Genomic DNA, 25,024 nt, shown 5'->3' on the forward strand with positions numbered 1-25,024 from the left:
ATATTGAAAATGTTTATGCGAATTCTTTATGTATAATAGTAAACTATGACAGTAAATAAATAAGTTAATAGTCTTTGTATGTGTACTACACAGTCAAAACAGATGATTCCCAATTGTTTCTACCAATGACTGAGCCAGTGTTGTTTTGAAAAGAAAACAGTGAAATGCAATTGTAACCTTCAGTTGATGACCATTAGCCCATATTATAAAGCACTCCACTGAAATAAGTATAGAAAATAAAATGTTAGTAGTGTTGGAGGCCATGGCAAAAAAATCTTTAAAGTTAAAATGACAGAAAGTTGTGAATATAAATGACGTTGTTAAAACTGATCACCCCTTTCATCATGAGTTGTAATTCTTTTCCACAAATGGGTTGTGCTTTATTTTTTTGACAGACACAAAAATGAACTGTCACATATCAAATCAAACACCTATTTCAGTGAACATACTAGAGCATTAGACAGAGAAACATAGACACAATTTCAAATAAAGCGCAGATAATTTTGTGTATTCTTGATGTACACAACAGTACAGAAGACATACATTGGCTGCAGTTTAATTTGATGTACCATGCATGATCATTTTTGTCATGGGCTTCATTAAAAGTCTTCAGCTAATTCTTATTTACATGGTCCCTCATAGTTGGCATAGGCATTCATTTCATGTTTTTTCTTTATAAAATCATAAATCATATTTATTATTTATTTATATTTCCATTTGTTTATTTACTGTAGTTCTGCCTTCATACGTTCTCAAAGAAATAAATAGATTAGTTTCTATAAATAAATACTGAGCTTTTTGAACCATTTGTATATCTTTACGTTGAAATGATGTAATTATGACATTCAGGAAACTTCTTGCATAAACGCTTCAAGTCTCTGTGGCAAGGTCCAATTTTCAATCAGCTCAAATTTGCAGCAATTCTTCAGTCCCGCAGTATAGCACATTCACACTGCAAATCCAAAGAGAACACACGCATTCACACATACACTCCCAGCCTTGCTTGAGGGCTTTGGAGACTTAAATGATGGAATCACACAAATAAATCTCTACTTTTACATTCATTTGAACCAGCACTGAAAGCTCCATTTTCTGTAATAAGTTCTTCTGTCTTTGTGAATCCTTCATTTCACACTTGGCTGAATGATGGCACTAACCTCCTCTGAATGGATACCTGCCATCTCCTCTACTCGTGAAGTGAATGATATCCTCAGCAGTGCAATATCTTTATGAAAGCTTTTCTGAACTCCACATTGAATGTAGTATATATGATGGGGTTGACTGCACTGTTCACATATCCCAGCCAAGTGAAGGCATTGTACATCTCCAGCGGCACCACGCAGCTTGTGCAGTGAGTCTTCAAAATGTGAGTAGTAAAAAACGGCAGCCAGCAAATAATGAAAACACCTGCGATTGAAAAACAAAGGTTAGGTATTCTGAGGTAAAAGCATCAGTCTGAAACTTTTTTGATGTATTTCGTAGGGAACGGTTTCTAAATGCATCATCACCTCACCTAGAACAATAGCCAACATCTGAGTGGCCTTCTTTTCCTTATGCTGGGACATCTTCCTCTTGCTCATAGTTTTGGGTGTCACCATGGTTCTCGTTTTGCCGTTGGGCAGTGCCTCGGTTTCAACTGGTTTGGCTTCTTTAGGGGACTCCTTGGCATGCCCATTTTTCTCATCTCCATATGGCTGACATTCATCGTGGGAGGGCGAGGCATGGCTGGGGCTTGGGTTGGCAAGCAGATCAATGACCAAAGTGGACTGCAGCTTCGTTTTCTCTGGAGGACTGGTGCTTTTCACAGTGTCCACCCCCACATCACCGCCCTTCTGCAATACCTAAGTAGACACAATTACTTATACTGTACGGTCACACCTCATAAATTTAGGTCAAAGAATATAAGCATGCATGTAAAAAATTGCCATTTCAAAATAAATTGCACATGCAATTTGTAAAAATATTTGAAAGGTAATTCGTAATCTGACTGGTTCTGACAGTAGTTGGTGACCTTATGACCTCTCATTAGTTATTTATATATGAAGTAGTTGCTAAATAAATGCTTTGTTAACACAGGCAGGCTGACAACACAGATGCATGACTCAGTCACACTAATCCAGCTATATCCCAACAGTTGTGATATATGACTCACAGTAATCCAACTGTAATCTGCCTGTCCAACAATGATATAAACAACACAGAAAATCAGACAAATTGTAGGTAAAAATAAATGAAAAATTATACAAAAGCAAGCATCTCCATGAAAGGGTTATACTGTACTGATGAGTGACCTAAAAATAAATACTATGAAAATGCAACAAAGTCTGCATACAGTTATTTCAGTGACAATTTATTGAGATTTAAAGCAACACTATGTAGTTTTTCGACCTGTAGTTAGAACAACTCTTAACGGGACAAATTCTACTGCCGCTGCTACCTGAGCAGCCTCCTAGCTGCTCAAACCACACTCGCGGAAGAGTGCGACCTGCTTCACGGCATACATCACATATTTTACTCGTAGCCTGGGCAGAGCCAGCAAAGAAACCAAAGAGGGTTTTGTCGGAGGAAGTAAAAGAAGAAAGAGTGATTGGAGACGAGCCTGAACACGAATCAATATCTGATGGACTTACACTTGGTGGCGCAAGCTGCAAGAGGCAATGGGTTGCAAAACAGATGGAGACCTAGCTTTCCTGCTACTGGATTTTAAAATATTTTTTCTTACTTTTGAGCTTATTAGTTATTAGGCTGTGCTCAGGTTGTTTATTGGCGCACTAACGTTACTGGTTCACAATTCATAACCATAAGGTAGACGAGAGAGAATATTATGTTGCCGGTCTCAATAGCTAACGTAGCATGATCGTGCCTCGTCACGAATTTAGTGTAATGCTTGTAAACGATGACTGCCAAACCACAATAAAGGTTTTATGGTCAAAAGATGCAGATTCCTTAGTTCATGCATGTAGACTAATGTTATCGGTATCTATCGTTACCATGCTAGGCATGAGTTGAGTGTAAATTAGTGATTGCACCAATTACACAAAGCACAACGCCTGGTTGCGAGTGTGTTTCCGAAAATATAACTACAGAAAAGTATTATTTTCGTTGGTTACTAAACACATTCACGTCCATGCGTTGTGTTTTGGGTGACTGCAAATGTGCTATGTAGCTAACGTTAGCACACTAGCTGCTATGTAGCTAGCACGCTATGCGCTAATGGCTAACAACCAGCTACTACATCAGAATCTAGTTTGGAGCTATATGTATAGCCCAGTAGTATACCCCATGGGGGCCAAAAGAGCCCTTTAGTACATGCACAATTTATAAAGTGACATGATGTAACAGTGGTTTCTGCTTAGTCAACAAAGTCAACAAATTCATCTGAATTGCGCTGGCCACGGGAAAGCTCATACAGCGACAGTATTTACGACACTGATAACAGACAATTGTGCTTATCAACCACATGGGGGAACCATAAGCAAAAGTTCTCTAGTGTTGCTTTAAGCAACGATGAGTCTTTAATTTTTTTTGGCAAGCCTAATAAATTGATGTAGGATCCACTTTTTATAGATTATAAATAAAAAAAGATTAAAAAACTTAGCCAATGTCAAACACAGCATAAAAGTATAGAAAACCACATATCCAGTAGCAACGACTAAGTGATTAACTGTATGGCTGAATTTAATCATCATCAAAACTCAATGAAATGTGAAAGACCGGCAATATTGTTAAGAGTAACATTAACATTAACACTCATTATGTGTGTTTGTTAATGTGCTTAAACCATTCTACTGTCAAATTAATAACAGATAAACAATATTAAATAAATGTGATGACATTCAACGAACAATGATTTTACTGTTTAATGAACCTGAAAGGATTCGCAAATATCTGTACATTTCTTGTGTATGCATGTGTTTTAGATTCTGTCTATGTGTTATGTCAATTTAGATCCAAAGGTACTTTTATTATATGGCTGCTAGATCCAGACTTCTGAATACCGAAGAATTCCAATGAGACTAATTTGTCAAGGCTTCGTAAACAGATATGGTGGTACTTAGATTTTAGCTATAGCACTGTGATAGATTATGTGTAATGGTGCTAATGTTGTGGCGCTTTATGCTTTCAGCAACAAGAACACTTAATACTCTTTCAAAATAACTTTCATGTCTGGATAAAAGAGACTTACTGCTTTCTTGTTTTTGGCAGGCAACCCCCCATTGGTCTTTATGATAACTGTGCACAGTTTCACATCTTCAGGATGAGTGCATTTTTCCTGCGGCAAAGAATAAGAATTTGATTCAGCGTGTGGTTAACGTCAACTCCGAAGGCAGCGTGGGGCCATGAAAATCATTTGCAGTTATATTTGGTGGCTCTTGATTGACACACAATGCAAATAATTCTGCCGAAGCGCGGCACTTTAGCGAAATGGCCTGTGCTTTCCAGTACTAAAAGAGGGAACGAGAAAGAGATTGCTTCAGTAATTTGTAAGTACCACAAAAAGACCTTGGATGGCTGAACTCATTGATCCAAAGTGGTCATTAAAACAGCTGGTGCAAGAAATCAACGATATAGGTATGCAAAGGTCATGGCTAAGAATAATTAGTTCTTTTGTTTTCTGTTCTGTCACATGGATTGTACGGGGAATTATGTTTCAAAAAGATCACAGCTTCTAATTGTACTCACTTTTGTAGCCAGCGGTTTAGACATTGATGGCTGTGTGTTGAGTTATTTTGAGGGGACAGCAAATTTACACTGTTATACAAGCTGTACACTCACTACTTTACATTGTAGCAAAGTGTCATTTCATCAGTGTTGTCACATGAAAAGTAATAAAATATTTACAAAAATGTGAGGGGTGTACTCACTTCTGTGAGATACTGTATACGTTCTAGGTTCAGAGATTCCGTACTTTTTCCAAAGGTGTGTAACAGGCATTTTTTAAAATATAGAAATTTATCATAAATTTATCAAACAGATAACAGATTTATCATAAATCAAACAACAGAAAAATAAGACTAGTATTCTAGTTAAGTTAAATGCTTATTTGGGGGGCCCTAAATAAAGGGGCGTTACAACGAAAAGGTTTGCCACTGCTTTAAAGAACCATTAACTGAATGGTTCTTTGTCGAACCTTTTAAGCACCTTTATTTTTAAGAGTGTACCATTCATTTCCATAATGTGCATGCCTATAAAGGCAACTACTTTATACTGTATATTATTGTAGCTTAAATTCTATTGTAATTAAATTCAACATAATAATTTAAACAACTGTGTAATGTTGAGGAAGCTATATTACTTTGAAACTGTAGTGTCATGCAAAACAAAAGCAAACACCATAGTTTAACTTGTATAAATGACAATTCTGTCACCCTCAGATTGACCCAAACCTGTATAAATTTCTTTGAATACTTCCAAATATCTTCCTTTGTGTTTAGCAGAACAGAGTAACCATACAGATCTCATCACCCTATTGACTCCCATAGTATTTATTTTCCCTACTATGATCTGTTTGGTTACTGACATTCTTACAAATATCTTCCTTTGTGTTTAGCAGAACAAAGAAATGTATACAGGTTTGGAACAATCTGAGGACAGAATTGATGACAGAATTTTAATTTTGGGGTGAAAAATCCCTTTAACTGATTCAGGAACATGGTGACAAACAGACAGCATTTAAAAAATAAAATATTATGTAATATACCCCTACAAAAAAACAAGATACAAAATGTCAATTGAAACTCACAAATCACATTTTTTTTACTTTAAATGCACCATCAGAACAAACTAACTCATATGTAGAGAGAGAGAATTTGGTTGTAAAACGATGCATGCAAAATACAACTACAGGCCCTGTAGCCAGGTGGTGTTCTTGTGGTTCGTATGACCCACCCCTCACTGTCAAAGGTCCAGAAGTTAAAGTCCCAGTGAAATTAAAAATGACAATTCCTATTTTTTCATGAAATATTGTAGTGTTTATTGTAAATAGTTTATCAATGTGGATCATTTTCTTTTTTAAATTTGTGTGCCCTCATAATCTTTAGTTAAAATCTGAAAATGCACTTCCTTCCTGTAATGACTATCCATCACAAATGACATACGTATAGACGGCTTGGGCGGAGCATCCCCTTCAACTGTCAGTCTGCTGACTGTCATCCTCAACTGGCGGACCGCGGGCCGGATCCGGACCTTTGCTTCGTTCCATCCGGACCGCGAGACATAGACTAATAAACCATTTAAAACATTTGACTATTTCAGTTGTTTAAATTGAGCCACGCGTCTACACAACAGAGAATCACATCACACGCGCTCTTCCGAACATTTATGTAATTGATCTTTTGCCGCTATATCCTCTAATATCTTTATCTAGCCTAGCGCCAAATGCGCTTCATTTTAACCATTTCCGCTCCGCGCACGCTGCTTCTCGCCCACTAAAGAGAGCAGCAGACACGTGCTTATTTTAACAACACTAGTGCAGACACGCAGAGCTGGTAAATTGACACACAACAGTAAACAAAATGCAGCAATAATAAAGTATTTGTATCTGTCAGCCTGTTTACTGTTTGCTATATGTCTCCAACCTTTCAATCGGATTTGTGATATTTCATGACAATAACGTTTCTATCTACATTTAGCATTAGCATTATTGATCAGCATGTAAACATTTGTGATGCAGTGAAAACCCAGGCTAAAGTCTCATAATCAAATTAATTATTAGATAACAAGCGTCAAAGATTTCAATCTTTGAAATGGCATTATTCAATCAATATTGAAGATATTGTTGTTATATTTTCACAGAATATTCTGATGATTTTATGTAGAAAACAGTAAAAAGACTTTTGCTGGTTTTCACAAGTAGGGTTACATTTGATAAGGAACAACATTCTAATTGGGAAATTGTTTAACTATAGAAGTAGTTCTGGTATGAATGGCATGGAAAGGCTAATTTAGTAAGTAAATTAGTTTTCTGTTTATGATGAGAGCATTTTCATTCATTACATTTTATTCATTACAATTGTATTTTGTCAGTAGTTTTTTATTTACAAATTTTAATTATCAGACTTCTATTAAGAGGGCATTCCCCTATAAAGTCACAGAGCCTACAATGCATACATACATACAGTAGCCTACATACATACTGTGTGGATATAGAAATATATTTTATATACAGTATATATCCAACTGGGCTAAATTGATTAAATATTTATTTATTTTTTTAAAATATGGTCCGGACCTGCGTTTGGAGGAAAATATGAAGACTGGACCTCTTGGAACTTTAATTGAATACCTCTGGCATACAAGTATTTGAACCTCAAAATGAAATAATAAATGTGGGGGGAAACGACCAAAAAGGTCCACCCCTTCCAAAAGGCTGGCTATGGTCCTAAACTATTTATCAAAAGTAGCTTGTAACTGTGAAAGCTACATTGTTTTAAAACAGCCAAACTACAGTCAGGCTGTAAAGCAAATTATACTTTATTAATGTCACTACTTTTAGTTACCACCCACCGCTTCAAATGAGCAATACAGATTGTTATATAGGACAGAGTTCAGAAAAGGTTTTGGGGCCACTGTTAGTTATCCTGTCCTATACAGGTCTTGGCATTCCCCTAGTATTTCTATAATTAACATCAACAGCTGTACCCCATATTTTACGGCAATTAGGCAATTCTGTATGTAAACACTCTGACACCAGCAGGGAATGCTGGGTATTTTCCCTGAGGGTAGCTTCCCCTGTGGTGCGTATCACCTTGAGAGGGGGATGAGCGTTAGCGTCCGTCTTCTGGCAGCTACGTTTAGTGTTGACCCGTTTACGACGCTTCCGGAGGAAAACGTAGATCTGTACATACACGAGGAGCGTGATGATGAAGGGCACGTAGAAAGACATGATGGAGGAGTACACGACGAAGGCAGGGTTGGCGATCTCGCACACGGTGCCGTCGCGCGTAGCTGAGGGTTGATAAAGATGGACGCACAATCAATTATGTTTTGCAAATGTAATTAGTTCAGTGGAGCACCGGCAAATATATCTGTGCCACATTTCCCACAACAATTGCAAATTAGCTCTAGATTACAATTAGATTATAAACATACTGTAAAATTTATAAGGTTATGACAACAGTGTGAATCTGTAGGCATAGCACATGGGTTCTTCATCAAAATATAATCTCTGAAATTGTATTCATGTCCACATTCAGGTGAAAAACAGGCACAGATTTAAGTTTAAACTTTTAATTTTTTCCCAAGCGGCTTAATCTGCATTTACACCGGCAGCGGCATGATCTCATTCATTTCAATAGGAACTTGGCACATTGTACATTTTATTACCTGTGTTATTTAACCCAAACAGCAGGGGGCAGGAAATAGCGAAAGAAAGCACCCACACCACGGAGATCATTACAGTGACTCTTCTCTTGGAACTGTAGCGGGTGTTGTACAACATCGGCATGGCAACAGCTGTGTACCTGAGAGCAGCCCAGAGGGAAGGAGATGAAGAGTGGGATGGGGTTGGGGGGTGCCATTCAGACAGACAAAAAGAAAGAGAAACACTTCACCAGATGTCTTTGGAATTATCTTTCCAAAGCTTTAGGGATTTTCTTATTATAATGCTGTGCTTATATCAGTGCAAATGACCGAAAAAATGTAAAGCAAATGCATTAAAGACCCCATAAAATTGTCTTGACAAGCACTGTTTTCCTTCCTATTATGACATTTTCTAGAAGTAGGGATTGGATGTATGGGAGTATTTGTTTTTTTAATAGCTGATAGACTTTTTTTGGACAAAAACCTCATATATCCTTATAATTTGTAGTTTTTATAAAACATTACTATTGGTAACCCTTTACATCTGCTGGAGGTTAATATTTAACTAATAAAAAGTATTTGAAAGAGATTGTGACTAAACCTTGCATCTCAACTGGATCCTTAAACTTCTAGTAAAACCTCATAACTCCATACATAAATGTTTAAATTATTTGAAGAGCGAAGAAGAATTTCTTAGTCTTAACACATGGAATCACAATACTCTCATTTTGATTTCATAGGGTCTTTAAAGCATCTCTCATTTTTCCATCAATATTTTTTACAAGTGAATGTATAATACATCCCTCTCATCCCCCTATACTCATCCACTCCATGATATCTGATTGATCTATAGCAGGGGTCTTCAACTACTTCCCTTTGAGGGATAGATTCCAAAAGTATAAATAGGATTCAGGCCAGTTTTTTTACCATATCATCATTTCTTCTGTTATTTTGTATTTCTGTTATTTATTGCATTTTATTCCTTTTATACTGTTTTTGTTGCTGTTACTTATAGGTCATATATTAAAACATGCACACAAATGTTGCATCCAGTATTTGTGCCTTTTCATGATATATTAAGGGATATCTTCTATTTATTTGTATTTTATATTCCTTAATGTGTTAGTTTACCCAAAAATAAAATTGCTGTTAATTTACTCACCCCCAGTCCCCCAGTACTTCCAAGATGTGGGTGGCATTGTTTTTTCAAGAAGATATTTATGAAGATATTTGGTTGAATTAATGAAAGTCAAATTAATAAAAGCCAAAAACACTAATACGTTCAGCACAAAAGTAAACCCTGCCCCTTGTGACATTATATTGGTGTCTTAAAAAGCAAATCAATTGATCTGTGCAAGAAACTGAATGCTATTATCATAGATATGGCTATTATAGCATCTTCAGGTAAATTCTAATCGCATTCATTTGCCCCACGCACTTAGAAGTCAGATCCTTTGAAGTGTAAGTTCTGGAGGGAGATAAACAGCCGTTTTTCGTAAATATACATTATACATAATGAATGCAGTAATAAAAACAACATAGTTTTTTCCTTATCTGAGACAACCGTTCACGTGGTGTACCCTTCCTACAGTTACTTTCAATGGCACAAGTCGCGTTTTGGTACGCGACCAACAGTATCGCGTGCGCAAACCGACTTCAAAAGCCCAAAGCCTGTGTCTGTGGATTGCCGATTATAATGTTGTAAATAACATTACTTTTCTTAGACAGACTGATCAAACTGCTTTATAAGACGTCAATCGTTATGAGCTGTGGGAATTACTTTCGTACTGAATGTAGCAGCGTAGTTTTGGACTTTCAAAGATGTGGTGTCTCAGGACGTGCATTTCTTAAAGCATACCATTCTTAAAGTCTTTCCACTTATTTGAAATGTGAAGGTGGGCCAGGTAAAGACGATTGACTTGCCCTGATGTATAGTATACCTGTCATTTGTCACGACGAGCGTGGAAGAACCCAAATGCAGGCAACGGCAGGTAAGGGGTTAACAGTGGCATTTTATTAATAACAAACAAATAACAAAACAAAAACCCACGCGGGGGAAAAATGGCATAGACAATGGGAATAAATGATCAGTGTTGGGTAAGTTACTCTGAAAAAGTAATTAATTACTAGTTACTAATTACATATTCAATAGTGTAATTAGATTACTGTACAAATTACTCTCCAAAAATTATTTAGTTACTTATTACTAATTACTTTCTATATCCTATATCAACCTTGATGAGTTAAGTGATTCAAGGATAGGCATGAAACGGCTCTTTTAATTCATTCAAATAAATAATATTAAACTACATAAAGTACTCTTATTAACTGACTAAAGTATTACAAATGTGAGAATTATACATTAAAGCACGGATTTTAAAGTTAGACTTTGAATTTTGATGTCAATTCCACTACTGCGCACACACATATTACACAAAGCATTTAGTTTAATTACATCAAAAGTAACTAATTAAATTACAGAAAAAATAAGAGTAATCCCTTACTTTACTTTTTCAAGGGGAAAGTAATTTAATTACAGTAACTAATTAGTAACTAGTTACACCCAACACTGTAAATGATAACAGGAAAACACAGGAACCAAGAACTATTAACTAGACTATAAAACACTTGACTTAAACTAACATAAACAAGACCAACAATGACTCACGGTGGGAACAAGGAACATCGATTAGGACAGGTTTGAAATAAAACACAACATCACCGGTACAAGGAACGTACGTAATCCACGAGCAACAAGACAATGAAACATGAGGACTACTTAAAGGGTAGACAAACGAAGGATAATTAACGAGGGCAGGTGGGAAACATTAGACACGGCAGGAAAGCAATACATGAGACAAGAGGGGCGGGGCCAATAACAAGACACGAGAAAACACATGAGATATCAGAAGATAAACATCCCATGGTCTTCTCACACAAAACCTAAGGCTTTGCCATGGCTCTGCTACAGGACCAAGAAAAACATGACTACATGAAGCAGAGCCATGACACATTTAAGTGAATCATTACTCTATTTTTCATGAACTAATAGGAACTCACCTGTCAATACTAATAGCGCACAGATTGAGAATGCTGGCTGTGCACATCATGACATCCAAAGTGACAAATACGTCACAATGGATTTTACTGAAGCGCCACTCTCCCACAACCTGCAACACAGACACAAAGAATTTTGAAACATTTTTAAATATACTGTACATCTGGGTAGCTAAAATGATCTGAAATTGTTCTCTTATCATCTAAAATATTAAATTTCAAATCTGTGTATTTGTAAAAATATCATAACTATCTATAAAGCAATAAAGGTGTGTGTATTTCACCAGCCTGCTGGCTTATTCTGTAATTTTTTGCTGAACTGAGTACTATATTGCTCCAGTGCTGATTAAATTGGAATCCATATCAAGCAATATTTTGTCGGCAAAAGACAACATGCTTTTATATTGTCATGTTTTATGAAGGAAATATCCAGTGGTTTATACGCCTCATTTGAAGTCCCTATGGCGATTTGTCTGAAAAGATTTGTAACATCCCACAGAGCAACACTGCCGAGAAGGTATTAATGCACACAAATCTATGCAGCATTAAATATGCACCATTTCTTTGAAATATTCAAGCTTGCAGTTTTACAACGCAAAATATTACACAATCACAATCACGCAGCAGGCCTAACTGTACATGAGAGATGATTTTGATTTGAATGAATGTAGCTATTAGGGTGTAATGTGATTTCAACACCGGAAATCATTGGACTTAACAGCAAATGATTTTGCATCTTTCTTTGTAGAAAAAACTACAACCATCAGCAGTCAGTTCACTGCACCACCACCTCCTGAACATGCACAAACTCCCGAAGCCTGCTCACTCCCCTCTTTCTCTATCCTGTCTGAAGCTGACGTTTCCAAGGTCTTGATTCTAATCACCCGACTACCTTCCTGCTAGATCCCGTTCCCACCCATCTCCTTCAGGCCATCTCCCATTGGTTGTCCCTGCTCTGACCCACATTATCAACTCTTCTCTCACCACTGGTACATTTCCCACAGCTTTTACGGAGGCCCGTATAACCACGCTACTGAAGAAACACACTCTTGATCCTGCACTGCTAGGAAACTACATACCAGTATCTCTCCTCCCCTTCATTGAAAAAACCCTTGAGCGTGTAGTTGCTGACCAGCTATCCTCATTTCTCACACAGAACAATCTCTTGGACAGCAACCAGTCTGGTTTCATGAGCGGTCATTCCACCGAGACTGCACTGCTCTCAGCAAGGGCAGCCTCTAAATCATCTGCATTCATCCTCCTGGATCTATCTGCCACTTTCGACACTGTCAACCACCACATCCTCCTGTCGACCCTCAAGGCTATGGGTGTCTCTGGAACGGCGCTACGATGGTTCGAGTCTTACCTCTTGGATAGGTCATTCAGAGTATCCTGGAGAGGTGAGGTCCCTGAGTCCCAGCATCTCAGTACAGCTCAGTTCTTGGACCGTTGCTCTTCTCCATATACACAACGTCCCTGGGTTCTGTCATTTGGAAACATGGCTTTTCCTATCACTGCTATGCGAATGACACACAGCTCCACCTGTCATTTCAGCCTAAGGATCCGACATCTCAGCATGCCTGAATGACATTTCACTCTGGATAAAGGACCATCACCTGCAGCTGAACCTTGCAAAAACTGAACCGCTCATGATCCCGGCCAACCCGAAGACTCAGCACGACCTTTCAATCCAACTAGGTTCATCAACCATTACTCCTTCCAGAACGGGGAGTGGTAATTTATGATCAGCTGAACTTCACAGATCATGTTGCCAGCACCACCCGGTCCTGTAGATTCATCCTCTACAATATTAGTAGAATTAGACCTTTCCTGTCTGAGCATGCTACGCAAGTTCTTGTCCAGGCTCTTGTCCTGTCCAGACTGGACTATTGCAATGCTCTACTGGCTGGTCTTCCAACTTGTACAACCAGACCTCTTCAGATGATCCAGAATGCAGCAGCAAGAGTGGTGGTCTTCAACGAGCCGAAGAGAAGGCACGTCACTCCTCTCTTCGTTAGGTTGCAATGGCTCCCTATAGTTGCTCGTATCCAATTCAAATCTCTGCTCTTGGCCTACAAAACCACCACTCCTTCGGCACCCCCATATCTTCACTCGCTAATTCAGACTTATGTACCCGCCGGATACCTGCGCTCTGCAATCGAACAACGTCTTGTTGTGCCGTCCCACAAAGGAAAAAAAATAACTCTCACGCACTTTCTCTGGATGTGTTCCACGACTCTGGAACGATCTCCCTCTTGCCACAAGATCAGCGGATTCTGTAAGAATCTTAAGAGTCTTTAAGAATTGGCTAAAAACACATCTCTTCCATCAACACCTGACCCATTAGTACAGTCTTCTACTTCTTTTCTACTTTCCTATCCCCCCCAAAAAATGAAAAAATCTTATCTTCGTATACTGTGGTAGGCTAACTGAGACCAGTTTTATTGCACCTATGCATTGTTTTTCTTTCTGTTGCACAAATTGCTTCTATTGTTTTCCCCTACTTTGTAAGTTGCTTTGGATAAAGCGTCTGCTAAATGACAGCATGTGCTGCATTCTCTCCCTGTAATTAAACTACATTATATTTGGTTGTTTAGTCTGATGTCACGCACCACCATATATGGAAGTGTCATGGAACAGGTGGAAGAACCCAATTGCAGGCAGCGTTCAGGGGTAACAAAAAGAATATTTATTTACAAGAAACACAAAACAAAGACCCACGATGGGGTATAACAACACAACAGGATAATAACAGGACGTAGACTAACTAACACTAAACTGAGATAAACAACACTAGACATAAACTAAACTGAACACTTACTAGACCGACAAGAGCTTCAACAACAGGAACACGTAAACAGGAATCACACTCAGGGTACGAGACACGATGATGCACAGTAACACTCTCAAACATGCACAATGACTGAGCACAGGACAAAGGACACACGGGCATTTTAAAGGGAGATACAAACGAGGGATGATAACACAGGGAGGGTGATGGGCAGGTGACAAGGATCAAACACTAAGGAGAAGCTAACGATGAACGAGAGGGCAGGAACAGAAACACAACACCGGAGAGAGAGAGGATGTGGAAGGCCGAAAGTGCCAAAATGTCTCTCTCCACACAAAACCTAAGGCTTTGCCATGACTCTGCCACAAGACCAAGAATAGACATGACATGATGAGGCAGAATCATGACATGGAAGGTCATATTATGTTTCCGGGTCCAAACGCTCAATTACATGCTATAGGCAAACAACAAAAAAATGATAATATACGCTCATGGCGAGCTGTAAAATTATCGGAAAACCACGATCCTAACCTTTATCTTCATAAAGAAACCACACATGGCCAGTCAGTGATTCATTTTTCATAATTGATTCAAATATTGATAACGGAGATTCCATAAGCCTGGAGAATGTAGTGTATACTGTGAGTTAATAAATGCTCCGCTTAAATATGCGATGTGAGTAAACAGTGCTCAATAACAGCTGTTTAAGCTGTAGCCCAGCTTGAAATGAATAGATACTTGGACCAGGAAAAGGTATTCCGCACGTCACCACTGTCATGGCTCTGCTTCCTTAGTCATGTTTTTCTTGGTCCTGTAGCAGAGCCATGGCAAAGCCTTTGGTTATGTGTGGAGAGAAGCATATTATTGTCCTTTTGACAATAATATGCGTTCTCTCCAGTGTCTCGTCATTGGCCCCGCTCCTCTCGTTTCCTTGTTATCCTTCCCTGAGTGTTTGATTAACCACACCTGCCCCATGTCGTTATCCCTCGTTTGTCTTACCTATATATACCCTCTTGTTTCTTTGTGCTGTGCTCGTGTATTACCTATGTATGTGCATGTATGGTGCTGACGTTGTGTTTTTGCCTTGTCCTCTTGTGGTTCTCCTTCCTGGTTTATGATTTGACTGTGGATTCCCTTGCCTTGTTTTGTGACGTTGTGTCGTAAGTCTGTTTTGTTATTTTCTAGTTTTGCCCCATCGTGGGAAGTTTATGTTAGTGTTCTTGTTTTGTTACAATGTCCGCCTTTTCCCCCTCGTGGGTTTTTTGTTTCCGTTTTTGTCAAATAAAGTGTTTTGTTAACCCCTTCACTGCCTGCCTGCATTTGGGTTCTTCCACCACCACGATCCTGACAACCACTTAACAACCGAATAGAATGGATATAAACTCATTACATTTCACAATTACATAAATGAATAGTACGAATTTTAAATTCATTTTTATTTATCACTAACAGAGTTTGAAATGCATTATGTTGATTGTTAAGCTTTAGTTTAAAAATATATCTCTTAATTTATGCTTAAATGAATATCACCTTTCCACTTAAGTGCATTCAACATGCACTTAGTGGAGCTCTTGAGCTCTTGGTATGAATACATAAAGAGGTACTTAATTTGCAAGGTGAAATGTATTTGAAGAATAGTATGCTAAGTATAGAATGAGACACTGCAGCTCATATGTTTAGATGGCATGGTAGAATCTGTAAGTTGCCTAGAAACAGTTTATAGATTGGCGGGTATTTCGTTAGAATCCCCCTTATTATTCTTGCAGTTATAACTGCTTTACAATGCATTTGTAAATTACTTATTAATCATTAATGAAAACAATGTATAAAAATGCTTCATAAAGGGTACCTTAATGTAAAGTGTTACCGTTTACTTCTACAAAATAAGAGAGATGATAAAATGTGTTTTCTTAATTTCTTTTTTTTGGCCTGAAGAAGCTTCTTTACAGATTGCTATACAGTATTTCACTAAATGACTAAGTAAGGCCATGTCAAAGACTGACATCAGTAAAATTATTAATCGAAACGTTGATCCTAATCTCACAGACATGGTCACAAATAGTTGAAATTATTCTGTTTAAAATAAAAATTTGTAATAAAACGTAAATATTTTAACTTGGAAAAAAGAAGTAACAGAGCAAGATTTAAGACAGATTAAGTGATTATTTTGTCTTGTGGAATAATATGTAAACATACATGTAGGTCTACATTCAGTATAAAATTTGCACATATATCACATAAAATATATTAGCAATTAGTATTTTATATTTACATAAATATATATTGTTTTTATTATCTAAATTGAAAAACTGATTCTGACATGGTTAATGTGTATTTTTTATTTGTATAGTGATCTTGATTTGGTCTGGTTTGAATACAGGTTATGAATATATTTACATGCCAATATGCAGTCCTTGTTTAGAGGGACGTAGAGTAATATGTAGAGTAGAGTAATCACTTGTTGCAGGTGCTGTAATTGGGGCACGTTCCTTAATAAAATGAAATACAGAAATGTCTACAGCCCAGTATCAGTAGCTTCTGTTGTATTCTCACACAAAGGTACAGTCATCCAGTCTTTCAAGTATGTCCATAAAAAGTAAGGCCTATATAAATTAAGGCGGTCATTCTAAAAACTGAGTCTTTGTTATATTAAATAGAAGATTGCATTCGTACCCATGTGGCACCATATTAGCCAGATGCAGTTGCTACCAGGGGAACTGTGAAGGTACTGTAGGAAGACTGAGCCAATAGGAAATGCAAGATTTTCCAAAACAGCTCTAATAATAAGCATGATATTCAGCCTGGCGAGAGTCCTCTGAGTCTATGTAGACATAAAGAATAATTATCTCCCTCTTATCATTGAAACACATCAAATATGTCAAATATGATCTACCTGTCACTCGCATCAACAGCAGATTCTAGGATCTCCTGAAATCGCCGGAACTGTCAATTGACCTTCCGAAAACATCACTTTATTCTATTCCTCTCATCATACAGTATAGCTCAAAAGAGCATTCATTCATGAAAATTTCTTAAATTGTCTGTGTTATTTTAACACCAGATTTCGCAAAAGATTATGCAAATCAAGTAAAGGTGTGAGCAGGGCCAAAAAATGTGCTATAACCAATTTGCACGGTGCAGTTCTCCAATTTGCTGGAAAGTTCTGCAGGACAGTTGTGAAAGACTCAGCAGACTGCTGGCGTCTGGTATCTGGCTTCTATCTTTTGGGACTGTACAGCATCACTGTGATTTTGTCATGAAATGGTGCGGCAGACAAGAACACAGGAACAGAGGACCCATTTGCAGACAGGGGTAAGGGGTTAACAAGGACTTTAATCAACAATACAAAACACGAAACAAAACCCCACGATGGGGTAACAAAACAAAACAGCTAGGGTAGGAACGGGAAAATAAACAGGAACATCGACTCACTACCCTAAACTGGACTAGACTAACTAGACAGGATACAACATTGGACATAATTACAAATACCTAAAGACGTACGTGGCAAACACAAGACAAGGTGGGTGACAAAGACAACAGCACACAGCAAACACTCCAAATACTGACAATGATCCAGCACAAGACAGAAGACACAGGGGCATTAAATAGGGGGACAAATCAAGAGGGAACAGCTGTGGGGGATGAAATCACTACAAGCAATAACGAGGTAACGAGAGGGCGGGAACAGAGACAAGACCGGAGAGAGCATATGGAAGGCCAACTGGGCCAGAATGACTCTCTCCACATAAAACAAGAGGTTCTGTCATGATTCTGCCACTAGATCAATAAAAGCAAGACAAGATGGGGCAGAACCATGACAGAAGCCCCTCCTTAAGGAGCGGCAACCTGACGCTCCTCAAGGCACAAACAAGACAAGACAGACTGTGACATTAACAAAAACAGGGCAACATGGTAAAACAATAACCATAAAAATTGGGGGGGTAACAATAGTCCAAGGAGGGGAGCACAAGAGTCCGAGGGGGGGAACACAAGAGTCCAAGGGGGGAGAGCACAAGACTCCAAGGGGGTAGTCCAAACAAGGGCAAAACACCAAAGTCCACACAAGCACAGTGCTGGGTTGCCGGCTGTCGTGCCCGTCGGACTCGGGGATGAGTCTGTCATACCCAAGAACACAGCTGCGAGACATGCCCGAAGACAGCGCAGACTGTGAGAGGAAATTTGCTATTTTAGAAATATCTGCGGCTCACTGCCGAGACGCCCAGGGGAAGTCCGCTACTGAGAGGGAGAAGTCCGCTGCTTCGTGTCATAAATCCAGCAGTCTGGAAGGAGAATTCTCGGAGAGTAGAATCGCTTGACATGTACCGTCATGCAGGTTCCGAAGAACAAAAGATCAGTGAATGGCCGCTGCCACCTCCCTTTTATACCCGTATGTACGGGGCGGGGACTGGCGTGCGTGTGCCATTCGCCAAGCCCATTGGCGTTTTAAATTCCTCTCAGAGATGATAGGTTCTCAAGATCAAACCCCAGTCTGTCTCTCAACACAACGTCGAGAGACCGACTGAAGGGGAAATAGTCTTTTATTCACCTTAACACAAAATGCAAAAAATGTAGGCATTATAAAATCAACTTGTACTTTATGAAACACATTAAACTTCTATTTTAATGAATTATATTATGCAGAAATAGACAATATGTAAACACTGCTAAATGTTTTGTCACAAACTCAACTGACAGGCAGTAATGGGCTATATGCATGTGTGACTTCCGTGTTTCAGAGGAAGAACCCTAGGCAGTTTCCGATTGGGGAGACTTAAAGCAGAGAGAAATGGAAAAATTAGAAATTGTTAAATTTAGCAGATGCTGTACATTGTGGCACACAGCAGAGGTATATAGAAGTGGCGTTCTACCGTATTTGAATGTTATAACGAAATGTTAACTTATGGAAGTATCATTTCAAATGCAGTAGAACAGCATTTCTATATACCACTGCACAATGCTTATGCGCGAGGCACTGCAGATGTGAGAGACACGCGCGAACGTTGAAACTCGTCCGTCTAGCGTGTGTTTACATAGAAAAACGTTGTAGCACTGCGTGATGGAAAATCACATTGTCTATGAATGGTCGGGCCAGTCACTGTAGCTCACAGCATGCACATACGTTGTGCAGTTATTAGCATGTTCTGTGCAGTAATGAAAACAGGTTGCACTACAATAAAATGTGACTCACACAAATGCTCCCAAATATATTTTGAGGTCGCACAGGTTAATTTAGGGAGCATACGCAAATAAAATGGTCGCAATTTCGAGCCCAGCACTCCATCATGCCAATTGCGTAAGGAAATCTTGAGATCTCGTCACACCCCTATTAATTATACATTTAAAAAGTTTAAGAAGCAGCCCCTGAAAATCCATATTGCTTAACCAATAAGCTGAATGGCCCTGGCTTAATCTGATTTGTGGGTAGTTTGTGAATAAGACATTTGCAGCATGCAGAACTAGTCCAAATGTTGTGAATTTATCATTTTGTTGACAAATACTATTTGATTTTGGAAAGTATACTTTTTCCTTTTTATTGCATTGAACATTCTTATATCTGTTATATCTTACTATGAATATTGTGTTTAGGTAGATACACTGCTTACCTTTAGAATCCCTCTAGAGTAATATGTGTGATGAATGTCCCTTTCAGAGTGAAAGAAATGATGTAGACTTACATTTGGGAGAAATCGTTATTTGGCGTTATCTCACTACAACAGCATGGAACGCTTATAAACCCCCCTTGTATGTATGAAAACTCACTACCAACTTCCAATAGGCACTTTGTGTAATATTCTCATTCTACTTTGAATTTTTACTAAATCACATCCCGTCAGCTGGAACTGTCGACATAACTCGGCATTAATTTGCTCGATGTTCTGTCACTCTTGTCACTAAATCTTCCCACCTACTCAACACAAATCCCATTAACTTGGCTGTAGTTTTATAAACCACTCCAGACATAATTCATCAGCTTTCGCTTTTCTTTGCTCCCCATAATTACAGGCACACATCACTGTGAGAGCTTGTCTGCCAGAGCACATCTTTGTGAGGTCATTCATTATTTACAAATAAAACAGGGACAGGGACTTCTTTTCCATGGATGGCGGAATACGGTGTATCTGACACTGTCAGAAAACTGAAGAGTGATGTAATACCTCTATTTTATGCAACAACCAGATGTTCACTATGTTGTGCATAAAGTCAGACTGACTTGAAGAGTGTTTGCATTGGCTATAAATAGCACTGACTAAACAGCACATCAATATTCTGGTGTAAACACACAACTATACAAATAAAGCAAAAATGTAGATTTGGATGCTGTCTTTTTTCTAACTGTACAACCGAAAGAAAGATTACATTTTAAAACCATGGCATTTTGACGTACATATATAATAATACTGAATGAAATAACATATTCATGTGCCTTATGTGTTTAGAAATACTGCATTGATACAGTATAATAAACATGGCGTTACCCAGAGCTGGGTATATTACTTATGAATTGTAATCAGTTACTGATTACAGATTACATGACAAAATTTGTAGTTAGTAACTTAATCTCTTAGATTACACATTTTTGGTGACGTACTCTGACTACTTTTGGATTACATTTAGATTACTTTTGACTTAAATCTTATTTGATGTTACATATATTGAAGCAGGATAATTTTGTACTATTTTGACAGATACAACAAAGAAACATATTCCATTCTTTATCGCCAACAAAAGCCTCTTTTTAAAGTACAGTACGGACAAAATACTAACACTCATATAACTTGTTAGTGTTTACTGATAGTAATAGTTTTCCCATTAGTTTCCTTAAAAATGAAAGGGTGTCTATTAGGGATGTGACAAGACCTCGTGCCACAAGATCTCGCAAGATTAAAATGTGACAAGATTTCTTGTCAAGGTCTTGTGATATAAGCATGATTGAATTTGATGGTGAAATTAGTATTAAAGAAGCCCTGTCACTTTGAAATCATATTATAATTAATAAAAATAGACGTAAAATTATATTCATTTAAGCTTAATTTTCAAAATGCACCTATTTGTATTTATTTTTATTTTCAGTTCAATAAAAGACAATTTTTTCATATATTTCATCATTGAGGATTACTTAAAAATAGTGTTAAAATCTTGTCTTGTTCTCATGAACCCAATCTTGTGTCTCATCTCATCTCGTGGGATAAGTGTCTCGTCACACCCCTAGTGTCTATACATCATCCATCAAATGCCGCTCCATTTTGCATCTGTACGATCCCAAACCCCTCCTCTCTCTGCCGGAAAGCACTAGAAGAATCACAAACAAATATAAGTGGTAGTTATGTTTATTATAAAATATTTAGAAAAAAAATTGAAATAAAAATGTAGGGAAAATCACTGAACTGCAAATAATTTACTGCCATTCTGTGAATAATATGTAATCCATAAAAAAGTAACTGTAGTCTGATTACGATTATTTTTAAATCTAGTTTACTCTAATTACAAGTAATTGATTTTTGGAATCTGATTACGTAATCCAGATTACATGTAATCCGTTACTACCCAGCTCTGGTGTTACCATGGTACCATTACCATGGTTAAAAAACGATCAAAGCACCATGGTACTCTTATTATTACAAAGTAGTATCTACATATCAAGCTCTTTCTATAAAAGGCTAAATTATCAGCAGCATTGTACTTCAAGAGACAATGGCATTGCTCAACCCAACTATTATACTGTACAAAAGCTATTTGACAGTTAACTTGTTTCTGTTGGGCAATTAATCCAGGTAGTAAATGGCTGTTTAATTAAATTGGCACACTTATGACAACGGAGTCTGTTACAATAAAAAGAGACAGCCACAGTCTTTTCTGTGTGTGATGATATAAATATAAATATAGCCTTTTCATATGTAAATCAGCCACCATTCACTGTCCAAGAATGATGTAGAATAGTAGCATAATTCAAAATTTTGTTCCAGTGATACGAGTGACACATACGTCAAAAATCTCTAGAATACATTCTATAAATCTTTTAGTCATTCACTGTCAGCAATATTGTCACAGAGGTTGAAATAATATTGTCTGACCCTCCAAAGAGCAGCCAAAGGGCAGTTTCACAGCCTGATGCGGAGTTTGGGCATTTGTACTGTAACGGTACATTCACACGGGGAGTCAACGCTTGACGGAGGGCGTGTCTGAAGCGTGGCCGACGCAATCATCATTGTGACAACAGCCAATCACACTGTTCTCCGGTCTTGACTAGCGCCTGCATTGTGTTATTTGCATAAGTCGATATGATTGGCTGACACCTGAGTTAGCGCTTGAAAAGTTGAGAAATTTTCAACTTCTGCCGCAAGCAACGGCACTGACACGATGCTGACGGACCCACAATTCATTTTGGCAACACATGACGCCACCCATTCAAAGCAAATGAGAAACTTGCTGACGCCCCATGCAGTCTTGTATAAAGTACTTGAAAGCAATACTTGAGTAAAAGTACAAGTATCTTACCAAAAAATGACTTTGGTAGAAGTTAAAGTCACCCTTAAAAATATTACTTGAGTAAAAGTCTTAAAGTACCTGACATTTAGTATACTTAAGTATCAAAAGTAATTGTCTGATATAAAATGTACTTAAGTATTAAAAGTAAAAGTAAAGGTATTTAAAAAAAAGTGAACGGTTAGAATTTTGAGGTAATTAAATCAAAGCAAATCTCAAGTTCAACAAAATGCACGGTGCTTTTGAAGATGTGAGTAATCCTGAAGGCTCCTCTGTAACCTGCCATTAATTAGCCTAATGTGGTCTAAAAAAAATCCCTCCACCGGTGTAACGCTAATTTACCTAGGAAATATTCGGCCGCCACTTAGGCTAAACCAGAAACGGTTATTAACCATTTCAGTATTATGTGTTGAATTAATTCGGAGGGAAAATCATTGGTGTTGTTAAATATCTGCACATTGGCTAATCAGAAAAGTTAACTAGCACACGTTAGCCTGGCCATCATGTTAGCCAGATATCTGAACAAGCTTATGATAACTAATTCATGTTAAATAACGTGAATTGAATGAAAATTAATTTAAACTACCTCGATGTGCTTCTTCAGGTTGGACGGGGAGTTTTTTAATGCCAATATTTCAGTGACTCTCGATAGGCATACCGGGTTTCCATCCAAAGTTGCGAATTTAGCTTATGCGCAAAATTGGAAAATCGCATAAAACATTTGCCGTTTCCATCCAACTAGTCAACCTAATAAACTGGCACTAAATATCAGTAAGAGAAGCCACTGAATATAATAGTTTTGATATACTTGCGCAAGCAGACGATTGGGAAACTCAATAAATGCGGTGCTTTTGTGGATGCCTGCTGTTCGGGAAACACAGTCGTGACAGTTCTAAGAGGCAATTACAAAAATACTTGACGACTTTGCTCAGGCGTTTAAGAATGACCATCACAACATTTCTGATGCTGTGTCACAAGATCATTACTCTGGTTAGTCAGGTTACGCGGTCTCATAGTGCAATTACGTGACTTTTTGGAGGAATTTATTCAGCAAATGCGTTTCCATCTCCCATTATTCGCATTAACCCTTTTTCGCAAAAATGAAAAACCACCTCAAGCGAGCGTAAAAACCTTTTTGCGAATTAATTAATTTTTAATTAGAAATTTGGCGTTTCCATCACTCGTTTCTGATGCGAAACTTCAAAATGCGAATAAAACCAGAGTAATGGAAACCCACACTTAATCCGGTAGGAAGAATTTTTCACTCCAATGTACGAAAATATTTCTTGCAAATACGGCCACGGGTGTGTAACGTTATCTTCGTCACCACCACGGAGTTCACCAAGTTCGTCACTGTAGTCGAGATGCTCGTCATCTGCTACCGGAGTGGTAACGTTAGCAGCAGAGCCTGCAGCAGGTGCTTCCATGATGGCATCAATAATGTGACATGCCCGGACAAGCAGGACTTCTTCGTCGTGCTTGGCGGTTGACATGACAACAAACAGGCATTACGTCACCAACTCAAATTTCTTCTGAAAATTCTTTAATTTGTAGTAACGAGTAACGAAGATGGTTAGGAGAAATGTATCGGAGTAAAAGTACACATTTTATTTAGGAAATGTAGTGGAGTAAAAGTGAAAGTTGTCAGAAATATAAATAACGAAGTAAAGTACAGATATGTGAGAATTCTACTTAAGTACAGTAACGAAGTATTTGTACTTCGTTACATTACAACACTGGCCCCATGTGAATGTACCGTAATAGACATGGCTAAGGTATGATGCCAACCGGGTGCAATCAGTTTTTGACCTGCTGCACATAGAAAGTCAATTTGATTTATTTTTGTTTGTCATTTAATGTGCTGAGAATTTGGGAATCTTTTTGTTATGTAATTGATGCTTAACTCCTTTAAATTTAGTTATTTTATATTAAAAACTTTTTTAAATCATGTTTTCAGCAGGGTAGAATGTCTGATCAGATCGTTTCATAGTCGTTTATTTTTTAAAGACTGTCCATTAACTTCAACGCTGTCTGACCTGCAAAACAACATAAATGACCAACATTCTCAGCATTATGATCAAGATTGCTGGTTGATATTGCCATCAGAGCAGTTTAACAGAGAATGTCAACAGGATTGTATCCTGCCGAGGTAATAATGCACGCTCTAATGCACGAAATTCAAAACAGTTGGCTTCAGCTTTTAATGTACAATACATTAAATGTACTATAAATGTCAAGTGGTGAAAATCGAATATAAGGAAACGACATAGATGTTATGCTGCAAGAAAACAACAAAATGACATAGGAGTCGATTTGAATTTGTTGTAAGCCACTGATTGCATGCAGTGACCTACAGCATAAACGGAAGCTAATACACAATTATTACCT

At 37.9% G+C, this 25,024-nt stretch overlaps 1 protein-coding gene across 3 annotated transcripts in view; it reads right to left on the reverse strand.

The window, feature by feature from the left end:
- Positions 1-368: 368 nt before the first annotated feature.
- Positions 369-25,024, reverse strand: part of drd2b (dopamine receptor D2b) — a 47,332-nt gene continuing 22,676 nt past the window's right edge. For 2 of the 3 annotated variants that reach the window (XM_057323846.1, XM_057323856.1), the window contains 6 exons: positions 11,362-11,471; positions 8,326-8,462; positions 7,748-7,947; positions 4,187-4,273; positions 1,514-1,841; positions 369-1,407 (listed from right to left, as the gene is read on the reverse strand). In XM_057323846.1, the coding sequence (XP_057179829.1) occupies positions 1,211-1,407; positions 1,514-1,841; positions 4,187-4,273; positions 7,748-7,947; positions 8,326-8,462; positions 11,362-11,471 (1,059 nt within the window). In that variant the 3' untranslated portion in view covers positions 369-1,210. The remainder of the gene's footprint in view (positions 1,408-1,513; positions 1,842-4,186; positions 4,274-7,747; positions 7,948-8,325; positions 8,463-11,361; positions 11,472-25,024) is intronic. The other variant, XR_008961918.1, reaches the window with a different exon arrangement.

The sequence above is a fragment of the Triplophysa rosa genome, linkage group LG2, assembly GCF_024868665.1.
Source record: "Triplophysa rosa linkage group LG2, Trosa_1v2, whole genome shotgun sequence".
Taxonomy (NCBI): domain Eukaryota; kingdom Metazoa; phylum Chordata; class Actinopteri; order Cypriniformes; family Nemacheilidae; genus Triplophysa; species Triplophysa rosa.